Below are 24,856 nucleotides of genomic sequence, written 5' to 3'. Positions count from 1 at the left end.
CTAATTAACTAATATACATTTCGAAATGATGCTTGCTGGATATGTAAGACAACGATGCTCTTATCAAAGCCCTTTTCTTCAAAACTGTGCATAAATTATGGTTCAAACCTAGACAATACACTTATGCATATTATTAAAGATTAGTATAAAACCATAATTTATGCACGTTTTTGAAGAAAGGGGCTTTGATAAGAGCAACGTTGTCTTACATATCAAGCAAGCATCATTTCGAAATCTATATTAGTTAATTTGTCATAAGCAAAATGAAAATAGCATTGAATCTTATGAGGTTAACGCGGGTTGCGTAGTGCCCCTGAAACACTGGAGTGGCCTCTTAAAGAAATGCGATAAAAAAAAATTCTAGGGTCGGCGGGAAAAGCACATAAGTCAAAATTATTGATTTTTTTTTTTTTTTTTTTTTTTTTTTACACATTCATGGTGTACACAGTCAATCCCAGGTTCTGGCAAAAGCACATAGTCAACTCTATTTAACTCCTTGTTTGATTCATGTGAACGTAATCACCAACAATAATCAAGACTAGTTGAAGTTAAACTTATTAAACACTGTCCTGTAAAATTGGAATTTTTGATTTTACGTGCTTTTTCCCGCCGACCCTAGAATTGTTACAACGTTTCACTGTTTTTTTTTTTTGACGTGATAACATCTTGTGAATCTATGAACGCCGGCTGCGCGCACGAAAAAGCACGACTCGTCGTCACGTTCCGCCTGAGCCGGGCGTGCAAGAACCGTCCGAACCAACCGTGCGAGAATAAAATATTCTATAATATCAAACAGGTTAAGGCGGGCTTTTTTAACTAATTGTTCGTGATTATAGTCAAACAAATTTTTTTAAATTAAATTTGTAAAAACTGTATGTAATATTTGAAAATTTAATTTTTCATCAATGTTTTCTTATGACGTTATCGTGTAAAATTATCGTCCGTAAACCGACTTTAAAGACTACCCCCTTTTTTTACTCACTAGTCTTATACGGTATTAAATACATGTGTAAAAATGCTTGTGAAGTGCTGTACGTTATTTTTATGTAGCCAGTATCCCTATACGGTTTAATACTGCAAAATATTTTTTCCATGATATTAAAAAACTGGTTGCGGCTATTCCTGGATTATATTTCTTATTTCCCAAAATTTTAGTGTGCCGGAACAAGCATTCATAATAGGAATGCAATTCCGGAGAGAAATTATAGTTTTTTTATCCTGATATCGTGCGATCTTATGTGTATGGCCATGTATTTTTTTTCGAGACGAATTTCATACCAGCTGCGTGTTAAAACATTGTAGCATTAGAAGTTTTTGTTGTGGTTTACCGAGTTTATTTCAAGCACGTGTCTACAGTCGGCATACCAATCATAACCATCCAGCGCGGAAGCAAAAGCATCCCTAAGGCCCGGCCAAAGAGGGCAATTCTCTTGCAGAGGGCCGTCAATTAAAAGAGAACAATAGCTAGTTCGGGCCTAATGAGCGATCAAATCTTTTTCACAAAACTGCATCCCCTACTTGTATGCTTTTGTCTTTCTCTTGTGTGTCACGAGTTAAGGTCGCATTCCTCACTGCACACTTAGCAAATCGTAATATTCTCCAACTAGGCAGCCGCTATCTATCAGAGGTAGTGTTAGTGTCAGCCGCTATCTATCAGAGGTAGTGTTAGTGTATTTAAGTCCAATATATTACATATTATAATATTTATATGATTTGTGACAGTAAGCCGATAAATAAAAACTTGAATTTTTTTAGTAATATGTCATGTTATGTAGAAAATAAAGTAATGTGATAATCATTTCGACTATTGTTTGCAGGTTGGTCATGGCAAGCTGGATATGTACGTTGTGAGTCCAGCTCGGGACAGTCGAGAAGTTAAAGAGTTCTTGGCCAAATGGAACTCTAACGACATGCGACTTTTCCTTCCTGGGAAAAAAGACAAAGACGGATTCCATTTTCCCGTTCAGAATTTAGTATCGATCTGTGCTCTGCTGGTGTGGCAGCCAGCGAATCCGAGCGACACAATCACGCGGATACTCTTCCCAGGTAGTTGTCCGCAGCACAAGATATTTGAAGGGTTGGACAAAATACGGCACCTCGAGTTCCTGAAGCATGCAGTGTGCTCAACAAAGTCCATATCACCGTCCACCTCCGCTGTAGCGATGACAGCTCGCACCGGAGGCAAACAGAAATCCACCCCGGCCGTCATTGACAAAATCCTGCCTGGAGAAAGCATGGTCAAGACTCCACCCAAACCATTAGATATTGGCAAGCAGCCAGTAGCTAAGTCTGCAACGATTCCGGTCTCAGGAGTTCAACAGACAAAGCCTTCCACGCCTATTTCTACAACTACCACCCCAACCACTGCAAAGGCACCACCACAAGCAAAACCAAAAGTTGAAAAACCAACTTCTAAAACTGAGCCACCCAAATCAAAGACTGAAACAAATAAAATTCTAGAGGGTGATAAACATGTATCCAAAGTAGATAAACATGCAGAAAAAATAGCAGAAAAAATTACAAAAACTGTAAGTGAAACAAAATCCAAGGAACACAAGTCTAAGATCGATTCTAAAACTTCCACAGCAAAATCTAGAATAGATTCCAAGCCTCCTAGGTCTTTGGAACGTAGAAAAGAAAGGGCTGTAACGGAGAAGAAAGGCGATGTAAAATCTTCACCAACAACACCCAAAAGAAGTGTTGAACATAAAGTAAATGGTGCTGCAACAAAGACTGAGGTTGCGAAGGTGAGCCGAGCACCAAGTAAGGGCAGGCCATCTCCAACGTCAACTCCTGCTAAGAGTGCTAAGGAAGCAAACAACAGGAAAGTGGTAGAGTCTAAGTACCATGTGGCACGTGCAGCATCATCTTCTCGTGCACCTGTGACAAAGACCGTTAAAAAAGAACAACATGATAATGTATCGGTGCCACAAAAACCAGAACGAAAACCAATGAGCAGAAGACCTAAACCTTCATCACCAAGTAAGTCTTCCAAGGCACCAGGGTCACCTGCAAAATCTTCATCAGCAAAAAGCACACCAACACCATCTGTAAAGTCTGACAAAGATGGTGTAATCCGCAAACCCAAAACAGAAATCGAGAAAGTTACTACAGATTCATCTGCAGTTTCAACACCATCTACTGCAGAGCCAGAAACTGTTCCTTTTAAAGCAAAATTAGCCCATGATGAAATCATTCCTTCCACAATAAAACATATCACTGACCTTACAGCTGCATCACTTGAAACATCATCATCTGATGTTAATGTGGAAACCAAACTTTTGGAGAATATTGACACGACCATTACAACGAAAGAAAAAGAGTTGGAAAAAGGAAGTGTTTTAACAACAAAAGAGGATGAAACATTGAAAAAAGAGCTGGAATTTGAGTCATTAAAGGCTTCAAAAGATCTTGAAATATTTGCCCAAGAAGAAACAGAGGAAGATGAAGTAACTGAGGACAAAGAATCTGAACTAATTGAAGGACTTGAGGAGAAACATTTAACGCAAGACACAGAAATAACAGAAGAAGAAAGAACAGAAGATATTGAAGACGAGGATGAGATATTAACAGAACCTGGAAAAACCTTAGAAGATGAAATGGATATGCATGGTCATGAAATGGCTAAAGATGTACAGGAGATTGAAGATGAGGAAGATGAGTATCTTATTATTGAAAAAGAAGAAATTGAACAAATGATGGAAGATTCGCTTCAGGAAGAAGAAAGTACTGAGTCACATATCCCTTACCAAAAAGAAGTTGAAGAAGATGAAAGTGAACTTCAGAAACACCTTAGAGATGAAGTTGAGTCAGAAAAAGAGAAGAAATTTGAAGAACAGAAAGAAACTGAAAAAGAAACAGTCACATATTCTGATGGTAATACAGAAAAATTTAAGACGGAGAAATTTAAAGTTACTGATGAAGGCAAGGAAGAAATAAAAATTGCTAAGGTTGAACCTCAGATTCTACCAGTCGAGGAAAAGCATGTTCAAGATGTCTTGGATGAAAAGAAAGAACCTGATGATATGACAAAAACTGATGTTACTGAATCCATAGCTATCAAAGCACATGTGCTGTCTGAATCAGAAATATCTAAAACTGAAAAGATTACGCCTGAAACAAAAGAAAAGATCCAAGAAAAAGTTCAAGAAATAATTACTTCTGCTGAAGAGATAGCTACAAAGACAAAAATCGAAACAGATAAATTTGAAGATGGAGTTCAGGATAAAGTAAAACTCTTGGATGAAAGTATAGATGAGAAAAAAGATTCTGAAGAGCTTGATGACCAGAAAGAAACCTCATCAATTAGTCCAGAAGAAAAAGTAGATCTTTCATCAGAAAAATTGCGAGAAATGACAGAAGAAACAAGAGGTGCAGACCATAAACTAGACGATGATCATGATGAAAGTCTGCCACTTAAAGGAACAGTGCTGCGTGATGCTACAGATCAAAAATATACAGCAGAAGAAAGTCAACCTGATGAGAAATTTTCTACGACAGTGGAATCTGGTGCAACCACAGCACCAACACTTCCTGAAGATGAGAGAATACCGTTGGATGAAATCAAAGAAATCGTGGAGGAAAAGTATGTCAAAGAGGAAACCAAAGAAGAAAAACCAGCTACAGCCCCTGTAGCTAGTCTGGATCAACCAACAACCATGCCTCATGTAGTAGTACCATCAACTATTGGAGTTTTTGAAGCTAGGGCACCACAATCACAAACACATCAGAGAGACATTGTAAAGACACCAGATGAAGTAGCTGACTTGCCAGTACATGAAGAAGTGGACACTGGAATGTATGAAAGTGAAGATGATTTTCCTAAGGTAAAAGATGATGACAGAGGAAAGAAACATGTATTGACAGAAGCCACTGTGCCTGGAAATCAGGAAATTATTGAAAAAGAGTCCAAAAAGAATTTGCAAGAAACAATCCCAGAAGCTAAAACTGAAGTTTTCCAGAAAGTAACTTTGAAAAAAGATATTACTGGTGATCAGAAGCTAGATGGAAGATTAGAAAAAGATACCACAGTTGGTGGTGAAATTCACATTCAAAAACAAGATGAAACACAAACAAAACTTGATGAAGATGAAAGAGACAAGACCGACCAAGAAAAAATTGCATTGTTGGCTGAAACAAAGGAAGTTAAGCTTGATACCAAAGAAATAAAAATTGAAAGGGATGATCAAAAAGAAACTAAAGATAAGATAATGATTTCAGGATTAACTATTGGAAAAGATACATTAGTAACCAAAGATGAGGAGGAGTTAAATAATTTGGAAATAGAGAGTAAACAAGAAGTAACTCAAGACTTTGTAAAAGAAGACAAACAAAAAACTGGTCCTCTTGAAGAAGATCATACAACAATTAGAGACTTAAATATATCTGATAAAGATCAAGTTTGCCATGGGAAAGAATATGTAGTAACAAGACCAAAGGAAGATGAAGCAATTACCAAGTTACAGTCTGAAAGCTTAGAATCAGCAACAGCCGATCATATTAGCGAAAAAGAAACAACATTGGAAAAGAAAGTAGTAACTCCAGAATGTACAAAACATGACATTACTTCTGAAGTGGCTTTTAAGGATGATGAAGTTAGTAAGTATGATAAAAAGCCATCTGAATCAAGTGGTAGAGAATTTTCAAGTGATGTAAAACCTCTGCTTGGTAAAGATGAAGAAGGAGCAATGCAAGACAAAGCAGAGTGTAGCACATTAGAGACTCAGTCACTCGGTGCTGTTAAAAGTATCACTCTCCATGACCCGGCCAAGGATGAGTTTATACCAGCAGACAAAGATAAAATAGAAAAATATGATAAACAAGTTGATAACAAGATTTTGGAAGATATGTTGCAAGCACAAGAAAATTTAAAAGAACAAAGTGTTCTAAAAGATGTTAGCCAACTCCATGAAGAATCACAAGCTGAACCGTCGATTCAGAAAGAAAAAATGTTCAGTCATGCAGAAGAGATGGAGACACTAGTGAGTGATGCTCTCCAAAGTCAGGTGGAGACAGAAGGAACTAAGATCCTTAAAGATACTACAGAAAAAGAAAGCCATGTTGACAAACTAGATAGCTTTGAAATACATAAGACTATTGAACATGAAGCTGAAGAACCGACCACTACTGAAAAAAGAGATATTCTTCAAACAGAAACAAAAGAACAAGACAGCACAATAGTTCAAAGTGTTGTATTGAAAGATCTACAAACTGAAGATTCAATTAAACAAATTACTGGTCATTTCATAGACACTGAAAGAAATGTGCCTGATACAAGTATCATCAAACAACCAGGCTCCTCTTTTGCCACTGAAGCTTCAACTACGAAACTAGCAGACTCTGAAAAAATGGAAACTTTTGAAGATAGACTACAGAGAGATAAGCCAATCATTCCAGACACAGATTCTGAGGCAAAAGACAAAGACACAGATTCTGAGGCAAAAGACAAACTAACTGAAAATGTTCTACATTATGATTCCAAAGTAGACAAGATTTCACTAGATACTGAAAAAGGTCCACAAGAAGAAAAACTTTTGTCGCAAGACAAAATTAAACAGGATGTGGATAAAACTGATACTCATGAGTCTTACAAAACAGGAATTGTATCAGAAGATAAAGAAAGCAAAGTACATTCCGAAGAAAAAGTTGAATTAACAAAAGATAAGACTGAAGCAAAAAAGACTGAAATAGAAACTGCTCAAATGATTGAAGAGCAAAAGACTGATAGTATAGAAACTCCAAAGGATGATAAATTGAGCATAGCTGAAGTGCATAAGGAATATGATGCTATGAAACATGAAAAATTTGAGGATTTGGATAAACTGAAAAGCAAGACGGAAGAGATCACACAACAGCAGCTTACAGACTATGAGGGCAAACTTCCTACAGCTACAGAAAAATTACAGGATGTGTTGAAAGAGACAACTCTTCAAAAAGATGACATTATTGACACAAAATATGAAAAAACAGTATCCTTACATGAAAAGCATTTAACCGAAGAATTAGAAACAAAGGAACCAGAAAAAAAGTTGGTTCCAGACATTGGTTCTGCAGAAAAGCCAGTCAAAACATTACCAACTGAAGTTGATGGTGCAGCCATTGGGGAAATTTCTGCAACATACCTTGAAATTATAGACAAATTACAGCAAAAGCTACCTTCTAAAGATGATGCAATAGACGTTTCAAAGGATATTGCGAATAAGAAGTTTGCAGAATCATCTACTGACAAGTTGATGGACCAGAAAACTGCACATACTCCTGACATCTCAGATTTAAAGATCAAGGAAGATGAAAGTGTTCAAGAAGATATACAAATATGTGACAAAAAACAATTACCTTGCACTGCTGGGAGAGAAAAAGAAATACTGGCTGATGGTGTTCAGTCACTGGAACAAGAGCCCACCAAACAAATACCTAAAGTGGATACAAACTTGGAAAAAGCAGCAGACCTCTCTATCCCACACCCCATCAGGTCTGATGAAATAATAACCAAAAAATTACCAACTGGGAAAATAGTATCAGGAAAATCATCAGATTCAGATGATGATGACCAAGAAATTATAAAGGCTGATATTAAAAAAGTCAACAGTGATCAAAAAGATACTGTGGAATCCAAAGATGAAATAGCGTCAGTAACAAAGGATGTTGATGATGATCTTGGGCGAGATTACGAGGGTGATGTGGAGGAAGATGAAGAGGATGATGACTATGTTGGAAGTGAATATGTAGATTCTGGTCTAGAAGAAGAACCAGTTTACAGTAAACTAGCTGCTGCAGCTGTGCCAGAGTATGTGACAGTAACTCCTGACTCTGCTCCACCATCTCCTGGTGATCTTAGAATACATGAAAGAACCAGAGATGTGCTAATTACTGAAAAATATGAAACACCATCTCATATAATTACAGATGGCACTAAAGTTTCTTTAAGTGAACAGGCATCTTCTGAAAAACAATATAATGATTTCAAAGATGATGTGCCTCCATTAGTTTCTGAAGATAAACTTGAAAAAATTGTTGGAGATAAGCTTCAGTCATCTGCAAATTACACAGAAAAAGCCATCAAAGATACTGAATTTTCAGTTCTTTCTTCTACTCAAGATCAAATTGTTTCAGGAACATCAACTCCACTATCATCAGATTCTGGTCAGCTTCTTGCAGATACCAAATCCGAGTCTGGAATATCAACTCCCCATTCAATGGATTCAAATAAAACACACGAAATGAAAGGCGAATCAGATTCTTATAAACATGACTATGAAAAAGCTCCATCTCCAGCTCCTATGGTTAAGCAGATATTGGATGATTATCAGAAAGATGAAGATGAATCACTTCCCTCTATTTCTGTTTCTCCAGAAACTACAAAAGTAATGGAAGAATGTAAATTAAAAAAAGAAAAAGTGGCATCGCAGCCAACAGAAACAAAGCAGATTGATGATCAAATAAAGTTTTTGGAACATGAAATTGGTGAAGCTAGTATTTTAGATGATGAAAGGGATTCTGATGGCATTCCACAGGATGTGAATCAAAAATTTATAGTATCTGAGAGAGAAATTTCTGCCAAAGCCTTGAAGGAAACAGACACAACAATTTATGACATAAGTTTTCATCCTGTAACTTCTTCAAAGACAGCAACTGAAATACAAATAACAACTCCAGTTAAAGATGAAAGCAAAGAAACAGAGCTCACCAAGCTTGGTGAGTTCAAAGTTGACCAACTTGAAGCACTTGTAAAATCTAGCACATCAGATGAAAGTGTTACAGAACGTACAGTAAGTTCAAAAGATAAATTAACTGAAAGCTCAACTTCCAAAGAAGATACTCTTCATTCATCCCCAGAAGAAAAAATCTCTAGTGGTAACATAGTAGTAGAACCTGATAGTCATGGCAGAAAACCTTCAGATATTTCTGAAAGTGAAGTTTCATATGTAACATCTGTTACATCAGGAACACAGGAAACCGAAATTAAAAGTAAAGATAAATATGGAGATGTTTTGCCTACAGACACTGTAGATAACACAACTGTTTCACAACAAAGTCAGCAAGACATTTCCAGCAGTAGTACTGTTAGAAGAATGGTAGTGACTGCAACTAGTGAAGATGGAGGAGCAGAAACTGAAGTTTGTTCCACTGAGAGTTTAACAGGTAAATCAGCACAATATTCAGACAAAGATGAAAGTCCTCAAGAGCCAAATGAAGATTCTGTCAAAGTTGAACTTGATTCTGGACTCCAGAAAACAGTAGCAAAGGTTATTGAAACCAGTGAAACAAATGGACATATAAACTTGAGTGATAAAGAAGATTTTGAGAGCTATCCAGATGAAGAACACACTGGAGAGGGCAAGAAAACTATTACAACAAAAACAATAACAACAAAAATAATTTCCCACTCAGATATAGGATCGGCAATGCTTGAAAAGGAACATGATCTTGAAAGTCTTAAAGATAATGATGATAATACCATCACCAAAGTGACTAAACCCACAGATGTCATCATTTCCAAAGTAGCAAGTGATGTGGAAGACAGTCTCATGCAAAAGGACGAAAAATTTTCAATGCACAAATCACTAAAAGAACCAGACTCTCCACAAATCATACAGAGTATGAAAGAATTTGAATCCCTTTCACAAAAAGATGGAGAGGATCATAAAGCTGTTTCTTATGACAGCCAAGAAAGTGTATCCCATGAAATTCTTCCTGGGTCCCCCAAAATTACTACCAAAACCACAACTACTACCACTGTTATTAAGAAGATACTTGGAGATGACAGCACTTTAACTGATGAGCCATCTAGTCATTATGGAAGCCAAGAATCTGTAGCCTATGAAGCTGTTCCAGGATCTCCAAAAATTACAACAAAAACCACAACTACAACGACTGTTATTAAGAGGTCTCTTGGTGATGATGCCATGTCTGTAGATAAGCCACCTAGTCACTATGGAAGCCAGGAATCTATATCCCATGATGATGCTTCTGGGTCCCCCCAAATTACAAGAAAAACCACTACTACTGTCCTTAAAAAGTCACTTGGAGATGAAATTAGTGCAGATGAATCCTCTAGTCACCATGGAAGCCAAGAATATGTATCCTATGAAATTATTCCTGGGTCTCCCAAAACTACAACAAAAATAACTACTACTACCACTGTTCTTAAAAAGTCACTTGGAGATGACATTCTCGCAGACGAATCTTCTAGTCACTATGGAAGCCAAGAATCTGTATCCCATGAAATTACTCCTGGGTCTCCCAAAACTACTACAAAAACAACTACTACTACCACTATTCTTAAAAAGTCACTTGGAGATGACATTCTCGCAGGCGAATCTTCTAGTCACTATGGAAGCCTAGAATCTGTATCCCCTGAAATTACTCCTGGGTCTCCCAAAACTTCTACAAAAACAATTACTACTACCACTGTTCTTAAAAAGTCACTTGGAGATGACATTCTTGCAGATGAATCTTCTAATCACTATGGAAGCCACGAATCTGTATCCCATGAAATTACTCCTGGGTCTCCCAAAACTACTACAAAAACAATTACTACTACCACTGTTCTTAAAAAGTCACTTGGAGATGACATTCTTGCAGATGAATCTTCTAGTCACTATGGAAGCCAAGAATCTGTATCCCATGAAATTACTCCTGGGTCTCCCAAAACTACTACAAAAACTACTACTACCACTCTTCTTAAAAAGTCACTTGAAGATGACATTCTCGCAGATGAATCTTCTAGTCACTATGGAAGCCAAGAATCTGTATCCCATGGTATTATTCCTGGGTCTCCCAAAACTACTACAAAAACCACTACTACTACTACCACTGTTCTTAAAAAGCCAGTCGAAGACGACATAGGCCAAGCAGATGAACCATCTAGCAAGACTGTTACCACAACTGTAACAACAGTCACAAAAAAAATTGTAGGTGATGAGGAAGAAACTACAACCACAACTAAAGAAATTGATTCAGATGGGGAGAGAACAATCACCAAAACAGTTGAGAAAGATGGGAAAGTGACTGAACACTTCTCTACTGTCAAAAAAGTTGGTGATGATGACAGTGGATTTGACATTTACGATCCTTCTCACGTAAGTTCATTAAAAACCACTGATAAAAGTATAGAGTCTGCTGATCCTATATCAGCGATTACTGGTAAAGTAGAGAAATACTCAGAAAAAGTTGTTGATTTGGCACCAGCACAATCGTCTCTTGATGATAAATTAACAAAAGAATGTGAAGAGAAAACAATTGTAACTGAGAGTGATGGAGTTAGGAGTACTACTGTGATAACTATGACAAAGTCTCTGGCAAAAGAACTTGGTGATGTAGAGTTTCCAACAATTTTAAACAGTGGTGTGTCAATCATCAAGAGAGAAGCAACTGAAACAGTTCGCAGTGGAACTCCAGGGTCTGATACTTTTAGTGACAGAGATATTGAATACTGTGGTCCATCAACACCGCACAGTGACATCAGCAGCGGGCAGGTTTCTCGTGCTCCCACCCATATTTGGGGTGAAAGTAGTGAGGGCCATCCAGATAGTGAGGATGATGAAGACCAACCCGGTTCACCCTTAAGTACATCATCTCAGTTGGGACATTCTCCACCTCCACATTTTGAAGATGTTATGAGTGACAAACATCAAAGCTCTCCCATGGTTATGACAGGTTCCTTCTATGGAACTTTGCCAGATGATCCTCTACAACAGTTGTCACAAGAAAAGTCATTAAAGAAGGTTTCAGATCCTATCCCAATATCTGTAGTAGCATCTGGAAAGACCGGGGATATAACAATGAAAACAGAACTAGCATCTAGCTTTAAACATTATTCTCCTCAAGACAAAGCCTTATCAGATGATTTTGATTTTGAAAAAGCTTTACATGAGCATCGGATTGCTAGAGGCGAAGACTTTGCACCAAAAACATCTACAGTCACATACGGTTTTGAAAGTAAGTCTTCACCAAGTCATACATCTAAAGTAGAGAAACATCAGTCATCTGATGTCAATGGCCAAAAACACAATGGTGATGATAATGATAGTGACGGTTCTCATGAAAAATACAATGGTAAGCCAAGCGTAGAGTCTACTTCTATTACAACTTACCATATCAGTACCGAGCCTTCATCATCTGTGAAGAAAGTCACTACAACTTCAACAACTGTAACTAGTAGTGGAGAACATGATCCAATGTTCCGCCATCAAATTGGTTCTTCAGTATCATCATCATCATCCACTTTCCCTGAGCCTCCACAAGGATTTGGCTTACCTCCATCATCTAAACCCGGTGATATTAAGGATCCAATCGAAGGATGGGGTAAACCATTAGGTCTACCGGCACCAATACCACCTCCAACAAATGACACTGAAACATCGACTGAAATTGTTGCAACCTCACCTTCAAACAAAGGCACACCAAAAAAAGAGAAAAAGTCATTGCAGACAAAAAAGACAATGTTAATGAATGAGAACAACAAAATAAAAGATGGGTCCAACAAGAAGCGTCCAGAGTCACCAATCAAACAAGGAGACAGAAAAGGCTCATCAACTAACAAAGACACAAGTTTGCGCAGTGCTAAGGCAGCAGGAAGTCCAATATATGTAGATCTTACATATGTGCCACATCATGGTAATTCATATTACTCTTCTGTGGAGTTTTTCAAAAAGGTCCGAGCAAGGTACTACGTTTTCAGCGGAACAGATCCCAGCAGAGATGTCTACAATGCCCTTCTAGAAGCCAAGCAGACATGGGATGATAAAGAATTAGGTATGTAAATGCTTAAGTTTTATTTATTTATAGGTATATGTAATGTATGTAAAGATATTGTTTTACACCACAGAATGGGATATTCAATACTACAGTGGTTCTAAAACACTTGGATACTAACTCTGTGTTTATACACAGAGGCCATGTTTGAATTGGTTGATTTTGTTGACAAAAATGTCACCGACTTAATAAATGATGACATATTTTATAAAATTTTAATTTGTATTTTGATTCTAATAAACCTCGGAAAATTACACAAGTTACTAATCCACCATGTAGGTTTTAACCTTTAAAATATAACTTTTTTGTGTGTGTTATTGAACAATTTTAATCTTATAAATTAGATTCTGCGACTGAAACAAATAATATAAAATATTGAATTTAACTGTGATTCTTACCTTTAGTAATTTAATGACTATTTCAGTTAAAACCATTAGTATTGTAATTATATAAGTTGTGTTTGAGGCATTTGAGAATTGTATTTCATAAAAGAGCACATGTTTACTCTGTAACTATTTAAATATATTTTCAAAGTGTTTACCATCATTAATCTCATTGAACCTACCAAATAACAAATTATAAAATTACAAATTGACCAAATCAAACACGGCTTAGACATTTTAGGAGCTTGAATTGAGCTCTCGACTCCCATACCATGAGTCCGGAATCTCAGCAACCATAGCCACCAAAAAAACCTTATATGTTTTAAGTATTTAATCACTAGGTACTGTAGTACACAAAATAAATCAAAAAAATATTGGCAACTGACCGTTTAAAATTTTTGAAAAAAATAAAATATTGTAAGGATTTTTTTTTTTACATTACAGATTTAGCAGATTTTTAATTCACTCATAACTGTGTCAGGCACAAAACAAAATCATTATAGACGAAGATAGATATTTCATCTCATCAGAGCACAGAACTGCAACAGAGACGGTAGTTGTTATATTTCACAAGTCTCCAGCACTCGCATATCTGTAATTAATTCTGATTTTTTAATGTGTTTGAATATGTTTATTTTAAAATTAGAACCTGAAAAAATTTATTGACAGCAGTCTTAGTTTCAAATTAGTTTTTTTATTTATAAGGAAAAAATTTTTGTTATGGCCAGGGAAACATAGCCTGGGCAAAATGTATCAATTTACTCGATAAATTACCAACTGAAATTTTTTTTACGTGAAGTCAGTGTACTTGATCCTCAGAACCTGAGTGCTGAAGATGTAACCTTGCTAATCCCTCAGCTATACTTGCATATTTAAGCTGTAAAAAAATGTATGTGTACTTAAGTATTTTATTTAGATCTAATTTAGTTTTTGCAAAATTTCATCAAGTAACAAAATATTTTTTTGAGGAGTGGGAATGTAAGATGGGCTGGTTTTTGAAACCTTATGTAAAAAGTGATTAACTTTACTTTTTTTTTTTTTTTTTTTCAAAATTACATGTAGATAGTGATTTTGGTCAAAAAAGTGTGGAAAATATTTGGTTATAAATGTTGTAATCCGAGGTAAGGATGAAACCAGGGTAAAGGTCTGTGGAGTCCGGACCCTCCCTTCCAGGATTAAAAACAAACAAAGAAAGCAAAGATAGTGTAAGAAAAATATAGCAACTTAACTACATAATGTTAATGATTATTTTGTAAGAATTATTGTAATCCTTAGTGGACTACAATAACATATATCCTCCCCATTATAGCCCGACATGTCCCATACACAGAAGCCGCAAGAATTCTGTTTCCAAATAGTCTTTATTTAATGCCGGTTTGCATATGTGGTGTTCATACAACTTGACATGTGTGTTTCATGTTGTTAATAGCATTATTATACATGTTTTATGACTTGTTTAACAAAATCATCAAACAACTGACTAAATAACAAAGTATTAAAAACAATTAAACATGAACCAAACTACAAAATGTTCAATTTTCTTTTATCGAGCAAATTTGCCGCCATCCGGGTTCTCGTGTTCGAGACCGGACGTGTATCCTAGTGGGAAACTGGTTCTTATTGAAATTGTGTTCCGGGAGGGCGCCAGGCTAGCTCGGCGTCTAACCAAATTTGGGTTTCGTGGGTGCGTTGCCCCTGCGTGGCCCGCTAGGACAGTCGGCGTAGCTCGCGGTTGGAGGGGTCCCTAGCTGGTATCACATCACAGGCCCTGTGCAGCATAATACGCTGGTTCCTAGCTGGGATAGGGAGACTCAATACAATAACAAACACGAACTCGAGATTTATACTGTTGATGACACGTCGCGCACGGAGTGTGCGGAGTGGACGTTTAATCAGGTGGACAGTTACAGTCGCAATTACACTTGCACGGCGCACAAGGAATTACCCTACAAAAATACACTTGGTTAAAAAATAGTGCTCTGACGCACTGTCCCTAGTTTAAGCCCTCATGCCAGCCGAGGTTAGGGTGGGGGGGGAGAGGGGGGGGAGTTGATTGGAGACGGCCAATCCTGAAAGTTGCTAATTTGGCGGCGTCCGTGTTCACCTGTGTGAGTCGCGGCCCGCAGTTACATTAGATGAAATTTTTTTAGACTTAGTTATCGTCGGCGCCCGTGCACTCGACATTTAGTAAAAGTTCATTGATAGTGGGAGTCGGCCCGCGCCGTAAGGTGAACTACCCCGCGTAATGGCTCGTGCGGGGAGTTTAAAGTTAAGCGGCTGGGTTAGGCCCTACACCGTAAAATAACCGGGGATGCACGGGGATTTTACGTAAAAGAATAAAACAGGTTTAGGTTGATGACTATAATTACCAGAAATACTGCTCAGTGTGGAACAAAGGATGATGGCTCTCCGTGGAACACACGTCCGCCCCGGTCCGCGAGTCGCTCGGTACTGGCGTTTTCCCTTGGGGCGAGGGAAGGTCTCGGCGTTCTCTCGTGCCAAAGTTGCTAAAGTTCCGTTATTCGGAATTTATTTTAATAATAATAAGCTGAGAGCAGCTCTAAATTCATACATTAATTGGACATAGTTATGCAAAAAGGAACCAACCCACATGAAATCCATTCTGAATATTTTTGAAGTTAAAGTTAATTATAAATTGTAATTGTCGTATTGATAACATAATGTGGGTATAATTTTAATGGTCTAGTATAAATACTGATATAATAATAGCAACAACGGTACGATCAACCTTGTACTATTTTAATAAATTTTCAAATAAAATATAACAAAATTGTGGGTTGGTTCCTTTTTGCATAACTACGTCAAATTATTCTTACTTAATCTGATTGGCAGATGGCTTTTAATAATTACGGTTGATTAATTTGTGTAAATTAAGTTTCAATGTTCAGAGTCACACCAGATACTGTTCGTCGCTTGCTGACTGCTCCAGTGGCTAGTTACACATAAAAAACGGGGAGGTAATTTTTACGTTAACACAACGCTATAATTAATAAAGGCTGAAGGCCGCAAAGGAGACACTCACAAACTTATTATGGCAAGTTCACATGTGAGTGACTCGGGCACTCCTGCGTCGCACTTTCCTTGGGCGGGGGTTTTAATTAATATTGAAGTTACCATTAAATTATGTTTGATTGTTAATGAACTGGGGTCGAGGTGTTTAATTAATTAGACACGGCCCTTGGTTCTACCTTGGCATCGGAGGCTCGCCTGACTCGGGTGGGCCATGGCTAGGGGTGCGTTCTATTAGCGGGGTCGGCTACTGGCGGGTGCAGCTCGGGCTTTAGGTGGCCTTCAGCCGGACGACGTCAAATTAATTACTTAAATTTCAATGTATAAATATTGGAGTTAAAAAAGTATAATATTCCCAGAGAATTAAGTGTGATGATCAATTTTCTTTTAAAATAAGTGATAAAATAATTACTTATTAAAACTTGTATAAAATGTTATACTAAACCCCTTGCTTCACAATATCCTGGTTACAGCCCTGCCCCAGGATTAAAACGTTATTTTAAATTTTGTGTTTTTTTTTTGTGACTATTAATGTTTCTAAAATGTATTGCAAGATATTTTTGGTATCACGAAGATTTATTTGGCACACCAAGGTGACCAAGGTTGCATGAAGCGCAACCCAGTGGGGAGACCGAAATTTTAAAAAATAATAGTCCCTTTAAAGGATATTTCAAAGCATTTCTGACGTCTTAAAAAGTCATTACCAAAACTATGTTATATCTGATTTTCAAGAGTAGTAAAGATTTAAAAAATTACATACAGTAAAGTTCCATTAAAATAACGTAAAATAATACATTTTACACAAAAAAATTAACCCAGTGGATATCACTGCAGAGTATATCACCACCAAAATTTACCAGGGATGGGTTTGAATGATGGATGCTGGCAATTCGACTCATTCGCGGACAATGCAATTCCCGCATAAAGTTGTACCTCAGCATATACCTGTTTTATGACCTGTAGTAGTAAGAAATGCCAACGATGCTTACTCATGTACAGGGAAATTTGTTTTTATATTTTTATATTCAGAACAGTGTACAATCTATATTTGAATTTTTATTTACAGAGGTGACTATCATTCCCACGTACGACACGGACACTCTTGGCTACTGGGTGGCCGAGAATGAAGATCTGCTGACGAAATGCAAGATTGATCTCTCTCCTTCGGCCAGTCGCTGCACGATCAATCTCCAAGACCACGAAACAAGTTGTTCTGCATATCGCTTGGAGTTTTAAAAAGCTCCTGGAGGCTTACGTCTTATTTATTCTGTATTACTAGTTTGTGCAAATCGATGTGTACAACAAATAAGATAACTGCACCGAATATTGTCTTTGCCAAACTACAAATAATTTATTTAATTATTGTAAAATATACAATGACATAAATGACTGAAACTAGACTCAAAGACAACAAAATTACAGCCATGTTTAGCTTTATCTTATAGCATTATCTTAATTTAGATTAAATCTATTACAGAGTTTTAGATCTACTAATTATAAACTATTATTTAAAACTAAAAAAGGCTATTAATAAATAAATAACAAACTATGGTCAAGAATTTAAAAAAAAAATGTGATATTGATACTTTTCGAAGGAAAAATACCAAACTTAAGTCTGGCCTAGTGAACATACCTATTCTTTTACAAAGGTAAGAGTACACTGTTAGAAAGGAAGAAGTAACTTTGAATGGATGAGTTCTGAAACACTGATAACTAATATTTCTTGAACTTTTTCAAATCATATGTAGACTGTATACCAAAGATTTATATAAATTTAAAAGTAAAAAAGATATTGAATATTTAATTTGTTTATACATGCAAAGCTTGTACATATACACATTTTCTCTAGCTATAAAGAAGTTTGTAAAATCAGATAACGAGCAAAAGAGTAATTTAATTTTAATGCAAGAAGTTATATTAACTTTACTGTACCAAAAAATAAATTTAGCTACTATTCGTGAATAAAATTAGTACATTTATTTCATATTTCATATTTGAATTCTAATGTGATAGCTGCCAAATATGAGTGACGGATGGAATTTTTGAGAAAATGTGCTCAGAACTTTCTTCACGTGTTGTCACGACCTGCCAATCTGCTTCCATGAGCTATGCAAATATTGTTATTGCAAGCATAAGCTAAATACAATATTGTTAAAAAATAATAATAATAAAGCCCATTTTCAGTACTGACCATGATATTGAACTCCTGCCAGAGATTATGCCATATCACAATGAATGTGAAACATTTCACATTTCCATCATCGGTGCAGAAAAATATGTGTCTGTTAACAGAAATAATTTTTACCCCAGTAACTGAAGGGCAGAGTTTGGTACCAAAACTTTGTGTTCCGCTGAGTGTTAATAGATCTTTAATACTTAAATGTGAAAACGGTCAGCTTAATTTTATGTATTCTTTACTATTAACCAAGTGTGATAATTATTATAGCCCCTCAGAATAACAGTATACAGTATAATATTTTATGCAAAAAAAAAAAGTATTTATCATTAATTTGAATTTATATACTGCGTAGTTTATTTGCGAAGAAAAAGTGCTGCTACAGTAAAATATGTGTCCCGTTACATAAGCTGATGAACCCAAAAAAAATTATAATAGTTTATTTTTCTGCTAAGAGCAGTGTTATGGTTATGACCCTGCTTATAGCAAAAGGAAAAAAAAAAACTGTATGAACTATTTTAGAATAATTCATAATTGATCGCACTCTTTTATGTGTCAGTATAACTGTAGAAGACGAGCAAGTCAAGTTATAAAAATACATTGCCCCTATGAATATCTTACCAGGAAAGCATTCAGTTTGAATAAGTGTGTGTATAATATATTATTATAGTTAAAATGCAAACAAAAGTGTACTACATAACATTTAAAAACTATTATAACGTTTAATTGTGAATGGCTGTTCATTATCATGTATACCTCTGTATCCTTCTGTCATAACATGTACTTAAAAAAAAAAAAAATTCCTTTGTGACCATTTTCATGTTTTAATTTGTCTGTATCTACTTTTCAGACACTGTTCTATTGGACCTAAACAAAATTAAATATTTTTAGTTACACAGATTCTTAGCCAGTATTTCCTGTTTTGTCCCAAAACCATTATCTCAAATGAAATTATAAAAAAAAATAAAAAATATTGGGGTGTAACAGAGGATTTGAATTTAATATTTTATGTAAATTGTGTACTTTTGTTAAGATTTTCATTAATGTGACTCATTATTACACGTATCATATGTATTTCTTTGAATTTTTTTTTACAAGTAAGCTGTAATATGATTCCTGTTTTCAATATTCAGATCCTTTCATTTTCAAATGATATTTTCTTCAGGCAGGTGGTCATTGAAGGTAATTAGCCTAACTTGATCAGTATTGAGTGGGTGAGGTGATGTCTATAGTTGCACGAAACGTGAACACCTTAATGCGATGGATGAGCAGTTTTAAAAATGTTTGCTGACGAGGAGGATTTTTCGACAAGTAATACAATTGTCATCACTTCAATAGTGAAAACTACATTTCTTAGCTGTTAATGTAAGAACAGATATCATAAAAATGATTTGATGTAAATTTTCGCACTTTTTTTTTCAATAGTTTTGTAAGCATTAAAGAAATCTCACCACAATAGCAACAAACCTAATCAGATGCTGTAGGAGTTGTATGTAATATTATGTAGCTTAGCTATAAAATAACTATGTTCCTATTTGGACTGTTTTTTTTTTAGTGACAAACATTCTATTTAGAAAAATTATACAATTTGGCATGACATATCAAACTTTAATGGTTTCAGTTCCCAGGTAATATCGCGAAAAGGAAAATTACTCAAAAATTCATTTCACAAAATAATTTTCAGTAGGGTTTCAACCCTGTTATGATTTATCTAAAGTGTGAGCAATTATTACTTTGTTAATCAGACATGGACTCGGATGTGAGAGTATCTATGAAAGTGAGTTATTACATAAGTATATAATAATTGTCTTCAGAGGAACTGTAAAACCATTCAAACAATGGTTAGCTAAGGCTATTTTATACAGTCACAAAACACTAAAATTTGACTTTTGTACTTAGTGTTAAGTGTATGTTGAATGAACTGAGCTATTTTAATAATTACCTTAATTTTATCATATATAATTTTAAGTAAATACTTGGTAATTTTGGTAATTAGCATTTTTACATCACACGAGTGTTTTGTTTATTATTTATTATGACTTACCTTGCGTTTTGCTGTATTGTCTGATGTAGTATTTTTATAAGGGTTTTTGTTCTCTAAACTCATTATTACATGAAAGAATTTTTATAAGCTTTGTACGTATTCATTTTAAGGTATGGTTGGAAATAGTCTGAATGTAAAAAAATATGAATCATGTTTTAAAACAATAATGTAAAGTATCGTAATTTACTATTCTTACTAGGCAGTGGCATAATTTATGGTAAAATGTTATTATTATTATTGCAATGAATTTAAAAATAGGTAGCTTATATCTGTAATATTTATCAGGATAAACCGAGCTTTGTTGTAGAGGATTTAGAAAATATGTATTGTAATACTGCAAGCTGATGAAGCTGAAGTTGAGATTGTAATGGTGCTAAGATTACCCAATAATGCCTTGTTGAAAATGACTTATGAGGTAGGCCTTCTCTAGAGTGTATTTTGAAAAATCTGGTTATGGCTTACGTATCTTGTATGTTAATTATATTTTACAGTTTATGAAAGTTTAGTTTACTTTTTAAAAAAAAAATTATAATTTTTGAGATTTTACAGTTTCTGTGGAGGGGGGGTGGGGACTAAATCACTTCATATTACAGCAAGCTTTGTTCATTACAATCAAAATGAATAGCTGATTGACAGTTACTCGATAAATGCGTAATTGCTAGGAAATACATCGTCACTCAAGGTCTACCCCATACTGAATAGTGAAGTTGACCGGTTCTCTGACGGGTGTGTGTGTGTTACGGAGGTAACAAGGAGTTGAATCACGGCTTCCTTAAGACAATACGGTCCATCCTCTGACCTCGATGCTGTTCTCGCCTACAAACACTCGGCTGTAGACCGCTAAGTTTATTTAAATCCATTGATGGAAAATTATTTACAGCGAAAGAGAAAAAAAAATGTAAATTTGCACGCCTGCACAAATCTATGAATTTACCTCCAATTAGAATTTAAGAGTAAGACTTCCATCACAGGATGTATTTATAACAATTAAACCATTCTACCAAAAGCACGGTTTTTACTCATTTTTTCCCCTATGTTGATACTATAATTATTTACTATTGAGTCCTTTATATGAGTTTTTTATAAATAAAATCACAAATAGTAATTATAGTGAAATAATAAATAATGTTTTTTAAGTATGTAGCTTACTTTTTCACATGTACTCTTTACACATGTGTGAATACAATAAAAGTACAGATCAAAAAGTGAACAAAATCTAGGTCAGAGAAATGACTGTGTATTGTTTGAAAGACAGGCTTCCTTCATTTACCTTTATTTTGGACAAATATTTATGTCCTTCGATTTTTCTTCTGGCCCTATTTCGAAACATATTTTAATATATATATTATTGCACCTCACTTGTGATTTGAGAATTGTTTTGGGGAAAAATTCTTAATCTTGTGATTACATTTTTATATTAGTATCCAAGTTAATTAAAACTAAAAAAAAATCAATATTATTTTGTGAAGAAAAATAATTTTTTACTAGCTTACACAATAGAGCTTCTAGTCATTCAGAATGTTACTCTGTGCTTTGTTAATGGTCCCCAGCTGTGTATGTATGTGTGTATGTATGTGTGGGTTATGTATGAGAACAAATGGAAATTCAATAAAGAATTTAAAAAAAGGGTAAAGTGTGAACATGTCATTTTATGCAATGAAAAAAAAATTAAGAAGTAATTGGAATACATATTATGAACACAAGACAGGAGTTCAATCAAAAATATAAGTAACATGAAAAATACTAACTAATTGCCAAATTTTAAAAAAAATGTTTATATAAACAAAACTATTATTTTTACCAGACACTGCTTTAAACGAAATGGAGACAGCAGGTTTTTGGTCGAAAATTACCAAAAGTGATACAGGATGGAAGAGAGGTCAGGTAGACGGCAGAACCAAAATTCAACCATTTGTAAAACAACTTATTTTACCAACTACATACAGAGAAAATTCAACTCCATTGTAAATAGGCCAAGCATGTCTTGTCTTACAAGAAAATGTTTTACAGTTTACAAAGGTGTGTCCCATCATCTAATGATAAAATGAGAATGTTTTAACACATGGCATGATCTGATTAAAATAAGTAACTGCCATAATTAACAAGCCGATCTTCTACTGCAGGGACGGATCCCGAAGGGGGCAGGGCAGCATCTTGCCCCAGTAGCTGGGTTATAGGGGGGGCACAGGACGAGCCGACAAATTTTTGTAGACTATAAAAAGTGTGAATTAAAAAGCAAATTAAAAAAATCATTATCAAATATGTATCAATTTTTTTTAATTTACTCATTCTCAATAATCATATGTTCAAGGATCTTTATTACTCAGTTTCTAGTGTATATGCGCGGCATGCGAAACAAATTATGCCATGTAATTTGAATTTTTTTTTTGTTTGGCCAGGGATGGAAAAAGGGCAAAGGGGGGGAGGGGGGGTTCAAAATTTCTGGCTCGGGCGAAGGAGAGCCTATACCACATGGCCAGTTCTCTTCCCTTGTAATTTAATTTTGTCCTTTCCTTTAGAAAAAGAGTTTTCAAACTAAGTGATATAATTTTGAAGAGTAAGGGAACTGAGCATCAGTTTACCAATGTATTTATAGTTTTGAACAGCTTATTAAAATTACTTCTAAAGACTTTGTGCATAACTGTACATCTAAAATAATAATTAAAATGAGTTTAAATATTTGTTAAAATAAATATATAAATTAAATAAAACATGGCTATAAAACTTTATAAAAATTTTTATGGAATTTATGAATGAAATGGAAGACTGCAGCATTTAATTGAAGTTCATAACAAATGGAATATTTTATTTGACAAGACTTAAAGAATACACAGCATTCATTGTTCTCTGAGGAGTGGCTTATGAACTAAAGCCATAAAACTTGTTTTCTTAAAATTGCTGTCTTTTTTTTTTCTAATTGCCTTGCTGTTCCAAAAAAGGCCATGCAAATCACTCTATGGACAAAAAGTGGTACCAAAAAAGCTGTTAGTAAACATGGTATAAATTTACTAATTTAAATAATATTTATGTTCTGTGTGTTTTAATTGTGATTTTACCCCTTAAAGTATTTTACATAAACTCATGTAATCAAAATGTATTTGGTCACATATTCGGAGTTGCAGTTATTTTCATGTAAATAAGGTAATTTTGAGAGATGTAATTGGAGAGACTTTTCCAAATGAAAAAAAATATGTATGTTAAAATAATGAGAAATGAAAAATTGCTAAGAGGAGAGTAGTACAATTCTAACAATTGAGGTGGTGAAATGCACACTTGATGGACAAAGACCAATGACAGAAACAAGATACATCAACGTATTAACTGTATGGCAGAAAAAATTTTATTAAATTCATAAACTGAATATTTATAGCCAATTATAATAGTAACTACACCTGCCAGTCTAAGTAACTCTGTTCAATTAATGCGGTTTTGAAGTAATGACACCAATCAATCACAGCATGATTTGAAGTAGCGCAGTCATAGGTTCTTTTACGTTAAGTTTTATTTCCATGCACGCACAATTGCAATGGTACTTGTCTAGCATTACAAAAAATGCAACCAATTAATAATATGACGAATCAACAAACAATATTTTGCTCTTTCCTTAAAACCAAATATTGTAGAAGAAGAATAAGAAGAAAGAAGTATAATTCTTCTACAACCCTGTTGACGTTAGAGCCGTTCCCGTGGTTCGGAGTCGCTGCCCAGGTGCTCTGGTAGAGAAGGTTCGTGCCACGTGGCAAGGGAACTAGTCTAACTCGGGTGAAATAAAAGAGTTTATGACGTTAAGTTGTGTTTACTGCACACGTCACACACTGTACATGGGCTGTCACGGCCCCCATCTGTGACAGTCCATCAGGGCGAGGCCTGGCTCCACGCACTTTGAGCGCGACACGACACTAGTAGTGACCTGACTGGCCGTGACACGACAGTGACGCAACTGACAGTGGTGTGAATGACGGTGATGTGCCTGGCAGTGACGTGAATGATGATGACATGAAAGACTGTGACATGACTTCCGACGCAAACGACGGTGACGTGACTGACGGTGACGTGACCGACGAAGACGCGAATGACGAGGACGTGACAACTGTGACGCGACTGACAAGTGTCCATTCCGCTCTCACTCACAACTCCGCGACCGCACTCTCTCATCCCATTCAGGCGACTACCTCGACCTACGCTCCGCGACGTCTCAGCGGCCTCCCCCCTTCCCTTTGTGTGCGAGTGCGTGGAGCCCACACGGTCACAGGCGGGGAGACACGACTCAGTCGCCCGGGAAACACATCTACAGGTACACAACAACACAAATAGATATTTACACACTCATATAATTACATATACAAAACCCTTATGAAAAGACACATCACTGTTATGGTGGCACCTCTGCAGGGCGTTCCCCTCTCGGCCAAGGCCGTTTGTTACACTTTTGCGCACGGGCGCCGGCGCACACGCAAGCCTGAAGCA

The 24,856-nt window shown here is 35.8% G+C and overlaps 1 protein-coding gene across 1 annotated transcript in view; it reads left to right on the top strand.

The window, feature by feature from the left end:
- LOC134532861 (microtubule-associated protein futsch) overlaps positions 1 to 22,061 on the top strand; it is a 377,195-nt gene extending 355,134 nt beyond the window's left edge. The window contains exons 7-8 of the mRNA XM_063369863.1: positions 1,818 to 12,756; positions 17,236 to 22,061. Coding sequence (XP_063225933.1) covers positions 1,818 to 12,756; positions 17,236 to 17,405 — 11,109 coding nt within the window. The 3' untranslated portion in view covers positions 17,406 to 22,061. The remainder of the gene's footprint in view (positions 1 to 1,817; positions 12,757 to 17,235) is intronic.
- The last annotated feature ends 2,795 nt before the right edge of the window (positions 22,062 to 24,856 follow it).

Source organism: Bacillus rossius, chromosome 1 (assembly GCF_032445375.1).
Source record: "Bacillus rossius redtenbacheri isolate Brsri chromosome 1, Brsri_v3, whole genome shotgun sequence".
NCBI classification, from domain to species: Eukaryota; Metazoa; Arthropoda; class Insecta; order Phasmatodea; family Bacillidae; genus Bacillus; species Bacillus rossius.
The sequence above is the reverse complement of the archived record's forward strand: the minus strand, read 5'-3'. Positions and strand labels throughout refer to the sequence as shown.